This window comes from Juglans regia, chromosome 16 (genome assembly GCF_001411555.2).
Source record: "Juglans regia cultivar Chandler chromosome 16, Walnut 2.0, whole genome shotgun sequence".
NCBI classification, from domain to species: domain Eukaryota; kingdom Viridiplantae; phylum Streptophyta; class Magnoliopsida; order Fagales; family Juglandaceae; genus Juglans; species Juglans regia.
In genome coordinates this window covers 7,851,890-7,862,646 of record NC_049916.1, presented here as the reverse complement: position 1 = coordinate 7,862,646, position 10,757 = coordinate 7,851,890, and the positions used below count along the sequence as shown (strand labels likewise).

The 10,757-nt window shown below is 35.6% G+C and overlaps 2 protein-coding genes across 2 annotated transcripts; one reads left to right on the top strand and one right to left on the bottom strand.

Moving 5' to 3' along the window:
• The first annotated feature begins 929 nt into the window (after positions 1 to 929).
• Positions 930 to 7,034, top strand: LOC108995503 (glucan endo-1,3-beta-glucosidase 3). The gene is made up of 4 exons (XM_018971081.2): positions 930 to 1,186; positions 4,669 to 5,922; positions 6,158 to 6,185; positions 6,539 to 7,034. Exons 1-4 carry the CDS (start codon positions 1,129 to 1,131, stop codon positions 6,693 to 6,695), a joined length of 1,497 nt encoding a protein of 498 aa, XP_018826626.1. The 5' UTR covers positions 930 to 1,128; the 3' UTR covers positions 6,696 to 7,034.
• A 179-nt stretch (positions 7,035 to 7,213) lies between these two features.
• On the bottom strand, positions 7,214 to 9,101 carry LOC108995504 (F-box protein SKIP28). The gene is made up of 2 exons (XM_018971083.2): positions 8,540 to 9,101; positions 7,214 to 7,876 (listed from the first exon to the last, which is right to left on the bottom strand). Exons 1-2 carry the CDS (start codon positions 8,963 to 8,965, stop codon positions 7,283 to 7,285), a joined length of 1,020 nt encoding a protein of 339 aa, XP_018826628.1. The 5' UTR covers positions 8,966 to 9,101; the 3' UTR covers positions 7,214 to 7,282.
• Between the last annotated feature and the right edge of the window lie 1,656 nt (positions 9,102 to 10,757).

Genomic DNA, 10,757 nt, shown 5'->3' with positions numbered 1-10,757 from the left:
ATGGATCCAAACAACAAAAGGTTTAAAACCCTGGACGGTTTCTTTCTCGTTCTGATCTGGGTACCCTACGCCATGGTATAAATAAAGGAATAAACAAATAATAGAAAAGAAAATGTCCGGAATATGACCGTTGAGTCCAGCTGTACTTCCACGTCATCCACTGGTTTCCTCGTGGATCGTGATTGCCTTTCTCTCTGACAGACATTGGATTCACCAAAAAAACCTGCCTCCTGACGCATGCACCGACTGCTATTCTGTGGTAGCCCTCACCCAGTACTATTCCCTGCATGTTAATCTCGACCGTTCGATGTCCGACAGATTTTACTCTCAAGACACAAAACCCCGCATCTCTCACTCTCTTACAAGTAACCTCAAACTGAACTAAATTAGTTAGATGTTAAGTTGAATTTAATTGTGTTTAGATGATAAAATATTATTTTTTAATATTATTATTATTTTAAAATTTAAAAAAATTAAATTATTTATTATATTTTATATTAAATTTTAAAAAATTATAATAATGAATTGAAGAAACAAATGAAATCTAAAACTAACTGAAGAATAATGTTAATATGTCAGCTCATTTCGTTGATGTATTTAATTTTTTTAAAGTTGTGTTTATATGGTAAGGTATTCTCAAATTTTTTGTAAATAATAATAAAAAGTAATAATAAAATATTAAATAGTAATAAATGATAAAAAATAATAATAATAAAATAATAAATAATAATAAAGTATTCTAAAAAGTATCTAAATTAGATCTAAATTTTTTTTTACTGTTTAAGTAAGTGATTAAATGGTATTTATTTTAAATGTCTGAAGATATTTAAAAAATCATTAGAATAAAAAACAAATGTAATTTACAAACGGACACACCAAGTGAGCAAATTGAAGTACATAGAAGCACTACCAGAACTAAAACCCTGCTTAGTTCCACGACTTTCGCAAGTACCTCAAAAGGAGCACACTTTCCTTTTCTCTCTCCGAAACTTTCTTCAGTTTTGTTATTTGTATTTTGAGTTTTTGGGCGGTGTCTGGATGTGTTTTATTTTCTGGGTTTGTTTTGAGGCTGGTCTAGTGGGTTTGTGTATAGTTTTGGAGGATTGAAGATTACATACTGCGGATTCGATGGCTACTGTCTTGCTCTTATTCCTTCTAGCAGTGTCAGTAGTTTCTGCTGATGAAGGTAAGCTTCTCTACTCCCTATAGTCGCTTCCATTGGGTTATTTCTTTTTCTTTTTGTATCGTTTTCCTTTTTTTATCTGCCCTGTTGTTTTTGTTTTTTATCGTTCTGGGTATGCGTTTTCTCTGCTGAAACTGAACTGTTGTTTCTGATTAATCTGTGCTCTCTCATGGCTTAACTTTTTTCTATTATTTATATTAGTGCTAATAGGTCTAATTCCCTTAAACGAGTTTGCAAGCATTATATGTTTGCCTCTCATGTTTTTGAGTGAATGCCTGCTAATAATCTTCCTTTCCTTCTTCCAGTTGCGTCCTATTGAGCAGTTTATCTGAATATTACATATTGAAGCTGAACAGTTTTCTTCCTTGGTCTTTAATCATCGACGAGTTGTCGTGAGTGATTTCCGTGGTTTATTTCTCTTATCGATTCAATCCCTTCGATGTTAAATGTCCCCCTTTCCTTTTTTCCTCTATTTATCTTCGTTTTCAAATGTCGAAGTATGGAATATTTAGGGAGTGATTTGAACAAAAAGAGCGTTGCAAGTTGTAAAGTGAATAATTTTTTCTCATCTAACAATTATTATTGTTGGCTTCTTTTGTTTGACAACGATAGCTATTGATCTGTTCGTCAGAAGACGAAAATAGAATTGAGTTAATTGGGAAGAGAGCGGAAGTATAGACCGGTCTCGCTGTTTATTTTTCTTTCTACTGACCAAAACCAGGGTTGGGGGTGGGGGGCTTCTCTGCAGAAAATCTTTCCTTTTTCTGGCTCTTTCCTTAACTCTCATTAATGGGGTATCGGCCTTATTGCGTCCCAGCTCATTTATCAGCGCTTTAGCACCTTACACTACATTGTCCTAGCAGGTGCTGTGGGACCAAAACATTCTATAGTGCTATCTGAATCGGATCCTTAGGCCTGATATAAAAGGGTTTCTATTTTGATTCTCATTCCACAACATATTGCTCGGTTGGTCCAGTATTATAAGTATAAACCCATCAATTCCCTGAGCTCCTCCTCTATCTGAAATTCTTTACATCAATGACTCAGATTTTAACTTTTGCTGTATTCTAGAAGAATTATGCTATGTAACATGCTACCATCCCACTTTCATCTCACTTTATAAATGTAACACTTTCCATCACCCTTAGATCATCTCTTATTTAGGAAAAAAAAATTAAAGGTAGATGGACAATGTCACCTTCTCATAGTAGGATAAGAGTGGGATGGTGGTGTACTATCTAAAATTTTCCGTTCTAGAACATAAACCAATTCAGGTGGGCACTTTCTGGAACCCAGCTAGGAGATTTGATGCTTTCATGAGCCTGGGCTCAATGTCTAGTCATTGATATGCATTCAAGTTTTGGAATTATTACACCTCCAGCAAGAGACCATTCTCTGCTCTTAAATAACATATGATTATAGAGTTATTCAAAACCAGACTCCTGTATTTTTTCCCTTTTGTTTTTGTTGTGTTCACAATTGACATTTTATGTATCAAAATAAGTCACAACTATCGTAAAATAGGTCCAATCTTTCATTCTATGTCCTTAACAGACGAGGAAAAAATAATAAATCCAGCATTCCAGATCCCGTTTGTAGGATTAAGTGAATTATTGTCATCCATTGTAGTCAATTTGTAGGATTAAGTAATTTATTTTCATCCATTGTGGTCTTACTTTTGCCAAATAAGTAAACTGTGTTAATGAAAAAAGGTAAATGAATTTTGGTCCCCTGATATTTGTGTTTGTTGTCAACTGGGTCCTCGCTATTCGAATGTGGCGGATTTGATCCTAAGTTTTGCACTTGTTGTCAATATAGCCTTTTGTCCAAGTCCATTATCCTTTTTCCTGTTAAATGTAATGTATATGCACATGTATAGATATGACATCGAGTTAGGAAAAAGCTCCATTAGAAAAAAACACATGTGCACATGTCTGCACATGAGGGAAGACTTGAGTACTGGCCTGTTTATAGGAAGCAGAAACTTATTTCTTTGTTACTACTTTAGGCTATAAATAGAGGCTTCAGTTTGTACTTGAGGAATTGCTTTTTGTACTGAGAAATACAAGAGAGAAATAGAGAGAACAATCTGTGAAAAAGGCTCCAAGAACTTGTGAGGTGTAAATGAGAGAGTGTTCTTGTAATCTCAAGATTGTATTTTGATCAGCAATAAAGATCTTGATTGTTGCTGCCGTGGATGTACATCACTAGGATCGAACCACGTAATTCTTGTGTTATTTTGTTTACTGCATTCTGTTTACAAACATTAAACAAATCTGTGTGACAAATCTTGGCATCTAAGATTCTGATCTTGGTTCTACAAGCAAATCAGAATTACAACATGATCAATGAAAAGAAGCTTTCTAGTTTATAGAGGTATACTACATATAACTTTAAGAAAAAAAGAGGTATACTACATATATACTGTTGTTAATAACAAATTACTAAATAACCATGATCAACCTGGGATTAGGACTCGCTTTATCTCTAGGACTAAAACTAGCCAAATAAGGTTCTAAATAACTAAGAGAAACTGATTCCCTCTTGTTGCAAAAGAAGATCAACAATGATGCCTGAATTTTTTAATGCCTCACGTGTTCTGTGTGTTTTATATATACATAATCATCCTAAGCTTTAACTACACTTTGTATAAATAGTCCCCTATGCATAAGTCTGCCACCACATCAGCTATACTCCCTCTCAAATAGACGTCTTTTAGAGTTTACCTAGTGTCACACCTCATCAGCAAGAGCCCAATGCTTACAATTGGATGCAAGCCACATGCTAAGTCTTCTATACCATGGGAGTCCACCATATAGATTTGTGTTCGACACTTGTATTGCTGAGACATCAGTTTGGGAAAAGGCATTCCCGAGTCCTTAATAAAGTGTGTTGGGGGACACCACTTAGCCTGAAAGTATAATGATGGAAGCCTGGTATGGGTTGGTGACAAACATTATGGGTGAAATTGTGAGAGCCAAGGAAGGCAACTTGGGAAAGGACTCTAGCTAAGTTAGGAGTTATTAGGATTTAATGAAAATTATTTGTTTGTGTTAGGACATTGCTATTATTTGTCATTGGTGTTTTTGGTTTATCATTATTTGAGTTGGAGCCTTCTGCTGCAATATGCGTTTAGAGTTCGGCTGCAATCAATTACACAAGTTTCAGCATCATCATTTAAAATTTTAGTTTGGGCTCAATTATATTAATCAGTCAGAATTGTAACAACAATCTAATGTAGTCTTGAACTCTCATAATCACACTGTATGCTCTAAAGATTTTCATGTGGGGGTTATTTTATCTGCATTTAACCCTACATGTTTTTAGTGTTTCTAATTTGTTGTGAAAAATATTGTTTGTTCACATCATGGCTTTTTTGCACAAGTGTCTTATGGTCGTTAACTTTGTTATGCTGAGGATGCAACATATTCTGCTCTCCAAGGAGTTTGAAAGTCTAACCTGCACCCTGCATTGCATTTTTGTAGATGCCTTCATTGGAGTAAATATCGGTACAGACCTCTCCGACATGCCAAGCCCAACTCAGGTGGTGGCCCTTCTTAAAGCTCAGAGTATTAGACATATCAGGCTCTATGATGCTGACCGAGCCATGCTCCTTGCCCTTGCTAACACAGGCATCCAGGTGACTGTTTCTGTTCCAAATGAGCAGCTCCTTGGGATAGGCCAGTCCAATGCCACTGCGGCCAACTGGGTTGCTCGCAATGTCATTGCCCATGTTCCTGCCACCAACATTACAGCGATAGCCGTTGGGTCTGAAGTCTTAACAGCCCTCCCAAATGCTGCTCCAGTGCTAGTCTCTGCATTGAAATTTATCCACTCTGCCCTCGTTGCCTCTAATCTTGATAGCCAAATCAAAGTCTCCACTCCACACTCTTCTTCCATTATCCTTGACTCCTTCCCACCTTCCCAAGCCTTCTTTAACCGCTCATGGGATCCAGTCATGGTTCCCTTGCTCAAATTTTTGCAATCTACAGGGTCGTACCTTATGCTTAATGTGTATCCATATTACGATTATATGCAATCCAATGGAGTGATCCCATTGGACTATGCACTGTTCCGCCCCCTTCCTCCAAACAAGGAAGCTGTGGATGCCAACACCCTCCTGCATTATACTAATGTCTTTGATGCTGTTGTCGACGCGGCTTATTTTGCAATGTCCTATGCGAATGTCACCAATGTGCCCATTGTAGTTACTGAGTCAGGCTGGCCATCCAAGGGTGACACATCTGAGCCAGATGCAACACTTGAAAATGCTAACACTTACAACAGTAACTTAATCAGACATGTACTTAACAATACGGGGACTCCTAAGCATCCTGGGATTGCAGTTAGTACTTACATTTATGAGCTTTATAACGAGGATTTGAGACCTAGCTCTGTCTCTGAAAAGAACTGGGGCCTTTTTGATGCTAATGGAGTGCCGATTTATATCTTGCACTTGACTGGTGCGGGTACTGTTTTGGCCAATGACACCACGAACCAAACCTTCTGTGTTGCAAAGAGAGGTGCTGATTCAAAGATGCTTCAGGCAGCATTGGATTGGGCTTGTGGTCCAGGAAAGGTGGATTGTTCCCCTTTGTTACAGGGGCAATCATGTTATGATCCCAATACTGTGGTGGCACATGCAACTTATGCTTTCAATGCATACTTTCAGCATATGGCTAAATCATCTGGGACCTGTGATTTTAAAGGGGTGGCTACCATCACTACAACAGATCCAAGTATGGATTTATGACTTGGTTATATATATTAGCATTGCTGTTATTGTAGATATTTAAATATGTGAACACTGATGAGCTAACACTGCGAAGCAGCATGTGTGCATCAAGAAGGAAAACTAATGACATCTCCATAGATGGAACCTGGGGCGCACCCCTGGTTCCATCTATATGGAGTATTCTCACAAATAAACGGATTATTATTTACTAATGTTTGTCGTTTTCTCGATTCTTGCAGGTCATGGTTCTTGTAGATTTCCAGGAAGGTATGAATAGAAGCATCTAAATTTATGGTTCTCTGTTCGACTTATGATTGCTAATAAACATCATTATCATCTCCAACGGAACTTGTTTTCCAGAAAATTTTTAGACATAAGCCTCACACCCTGCACACTCAAAAACATGTCATTTTACCTTTGTATCCTATTTTACTTACAAACATGTCTGGAATCATTTTTATTACGTGGGTAAAAGAGTGTGCAGGGTGTGAGGCTTATGGGTAGCACGACTCCTTGTTTCCACTTTCATTCCTTGATTACATCCTAACAAATTTGAGATAAAGTATTATGACCATGTATAGTCTACTGACTGTTCTGCCTTTTTTGATGTGAATCTCTAGTGCTGGAAAAAATGGCACTTTGGTAAATGACACATCACTGGCTCCATCTTCAAATTCTACAAGCTCGGGCTGCCTCTCACTATATTTCGGTGGTGATGGTTCTTTCACGAACTCTGTGATCATAGGCGTTTTACTTTTTAGTGTAGTTTTATTGTGAATCTATCACGTTTGTTTGCAATTCTCAAATGTTGGAATTGTTCAAGACATGCGCTTTTGCAACAAACCCAGTTTTGTTCCTCTAAAAGAGGATTTGAAGGGAGTGGCAAGGTGTACCGGAGGTATAGCCGGCAAGTAGTTGATGGTGAGTTTATTGGATTCTGTACAAAAACCAGACCCTCCACCGACGTTGTATTCTTTGAACTGTGATTTCTGATGTGCCCATTTATACTCTTGGTTTAATTCTCGTCATTGATAGTCAAATATGGGATATATTTTGTTCCCAATACGACATATTAAAAAAAACAAAATTGTTCCCAAGATTTATTGGTTTTAATTTTTCAAGTTTTGTTTTGGTAGCGTTAGTTTATTCCTCATCAACCATGTGGCTGTAACGTAAATCTAAATGGCTTTCAATGGAAGACCATCTTACAGACAAAGTAGCACCAGAGCTATAATCCTGATTTCATTCGAACACATACAGGTAGTTCAAATCTCAATCAGGTGCACATGTGAATGGAGATGCTGAAATGATAATTAAGATTTGATTTTCGTTATCACCTTCTAAAACTATTTCAATACTGCATATCAAGTGAAGTTCCATACATATCTCTCATGACAAACATCACAAACAAAATCAGAAGAGCTGGAGTGCTTGCATTGCCGATGGGTATGTTGGTTGCAGTAAGGTCTGTTACAGAAATTACACTTAGGAAGCTTCAGCCAGCACTCTGAACACAAGCTGTCTCCACAAGCAGTCTCTTCTATTTCTTCAGATTCCAAACATCCGCCACACTCTTCACACCTCGGAATGCAAAGGTTGCACCCCTTGCAACCGGCCGTTGGATGCATCAGCTTCTTATTCTTCCTCTTGCACGCCTCTCTTGGACAGTCGTAAACCATTCTTACATCTTTGCACTTTGGGCAGATATCCACGTCAATCAGAGGCTCACTTTTGTTGCTAAACATAGATAAGTTCCTGTGGTGAAATAGCATAGGTTGCTGCATCTGCTGAGATAGGTTCATTTGAAGATAAGATCGAAGTATTTCAAGTTCTTCTTTTTCTATGTTGTAGATGCCATTTATCCTCAGGCTCTTTAAGCTGTGATTATGTTCGGATAATGTCTTCACCGCCCTAATGACTCCCCCGGATGTTAAGCCGGTGCAAGTAGGAATGTACAGCTGAATTGGAATGCAAAGTAGGAAAAGAGAAAAGAAAGTACAAATTAAACTCTATTTTCCCATGCTTTGGCAACAGAAGATTGCAACTATTTTAGAAGGAATTTAACACATCTCTGTTTTATAGAAATACTTATAAAACACGTTTCAAAGAATACTCTATATAGCTTTGGTTGTTGATACATGTGACACAAAATTGCGTCACAACGTATTTCAGATTGGATTTGGTTTATTCTCTCTCTCCTCTTCAATTTACTCCTAAGGAAAATTGGAAGGTGTTTCTTTTCTCAAACAGATAAAACTGCATTGATTCCAACTGAGAGATCTAGATCGGTTACAGCTGCTTGGAACTGTACCCTCTATCTATTGCAATTGGCACATAATCACTGAGGTTTGATGAATCAAAATCTTGTTTCTATGAGCAGTGTAGAGAGTATATTCTCTGTACCACAGGTTGTAAAAGAGGAGACGCGTAGAACTTTCATGAGAGATGATGCAATTCCCACCAGATATATCCTATCTAATATTATCTTTCAACAACCCAAACTAATTGGTCCAAAGCTGTCCCGAACTATGAATTATTTCATCAATTATAAAGAAGAAGAACAGAACTGGAACTTTTGCTGGCAAATATATTGGAGAATGAAGAACATGAGATGTTCATACCTTGTTGATACCATGATTTCTGTCTATGACCGACTGAAGCCCATCATCCGTAATCTTTACACAGTTCATGAGAGCCAAAGTTTTCAGCCTCCCAATCGCTTTTGAAGCGATGTTCTTCAGAATTTCATCAGTCAATCTCAAGTTCAAAGGCCTTTCGACTATGATATTCAGCCATGGCAACACATCCTTGTGCACTGCATCTCTTAGTGACATGCAGACTTCACCCATGGCAAGAAGTTCAAATAAAGGAAGGTAAGCTAAAACAAGGAACAGAGCTTCATGGGGAGGCCCTGGTTTTATTTCCTGTATCGTGTACTCCTCCTGGGGAATAATACAGGAATTAGACGGCAAAGGATCTTTTGCCTTCTGTATTAACTTCTCCATGGCTTCAGGTTCTCTGTCCTCAATAACCTGAGAGATTTCCATGTTCTTTGTCCAATGGTGTGCATCAATTCCAATATAAGAACTGGTTTGGAGGAATTAAGGCTTGCATAGGAAGGAAGGAACTTCTTGTATAGGTTAATTTTACTTGGGAAAGAGATCATACAACAAAGACCACAAGTTGAACGTCGGCCACTGGGAGATATATATGACAAAACTAAAAAGAAAACAAGAATAATATCTCGTGATGAGATAATAAATATTAATTAAATAATTTGAGTTAAGATATCTTATGTGATGTTAGGAAAGAAGAGAAAAAAAGTGAATAAAATATTTTAAAGTTAAAATATTATTATAATATAATATAATTTATTATTATTATTTTTGTTTTGAGTTTTGAAAAAATTGAATAATTTTCTTTTTGTTTTATTTAGAAATTTGAGAAATTTGTAAAGATTAAATGAAAAAGTTGAAGATTTAAAATTTAAAAGTTTTTGTTTTTATAGTGTTTGAATATTAAGATGAGATGAAATGATCCTGCTATCCAAAAGTTTGCCACTGGTCCTTGCAGACTAGCAATAGAGTGGCAGTGTGAGAGTGAAATTTTCAAGTGTCAATTTCTAATGGACTAAAACATCCGTTTGTTTTCACAATACATCTCATCTCATATCATCTAATAATTATAAATTTTTTAAATTTTCACAGAAAATAAAATAAACAATTCAATTTTTCAAATTATAAAATAATAATAATATTAAAAAAATAAATTCTAACAATATTTTATTCAGTTTTTAACTTTCATCTTAATTCATCTCATCTCATCTACGAAAACAAACGAGGCTAAGATGAAATATCTTAAAAGTTCAAATTTAGAAGGGTAAAGATTTAGGAACTGAATTTCCTCTTAAAAGTCAGTTTTATAATCTGTGTGTTTAGTAGGGATATAACCAGTTTGGTTCAGTCTAGTTTTAGACATATTTTAGAACTGAATCAATATATATTGATTTTAAAATTTGAAGAACCGATACCGTACCGGTTACACCTCTAAATCAATATTTTTTATTTTACCGATTCGGTCTAGTTTTTTTGGTATATTATATACTGTATATAATATAGTATATATATTATAATATATAATAATATATTGTGGTATATTATAATTGTATTATAGACTATAGTGATATAATATAATATATAATATAGTGATATATTGTAGTATATTATAATATATAGTGAAATATTATTAGTATAACTATTAATATAATAGACTATAATGATAATATATAGTTACTTATATAAGATTTTAAATTTTAATACTATAATTATTTCATGGTTTAGGGATGGGGTGAAAATTGAGAAGCGTGTTAAAAAACTTGGTATCTGTACTGTACCCGAGTATAGACAGGTTACGAAATCCAGTTATCGGCAAAATTCGGGGTGATGACCGCCCATGGAACTTGGTTCTTTGGATTTTGGACCGGATTGAAAAAAATCTAGTTTGAATGAACAGTACTACATCGTAAATGAAGAATAAATCTTTACAACCTTCCAACACTCCACACTCCATATTTTTTTTAATTTTTATTTTTTTTAATTTATCAAATATTTATTATATGAATAATGAATAGAAAATTTGAAATAATTTAAAAAAAATAAATTTAAAAAAAATTTAAAAATTTAAAATAATGTGGAGTGTGGAGTGTGAAGTGTGGTGGAGGTTGTGTAGCAAAACTCATAAATGAATATACTCTTTCTCTTAGAGAAAAGCTACTTTGTCTCTCTCATTTGACGGCTCAAGTTGATCGTTGGTCAATTTTTTTTTTTTATTACTTAATGA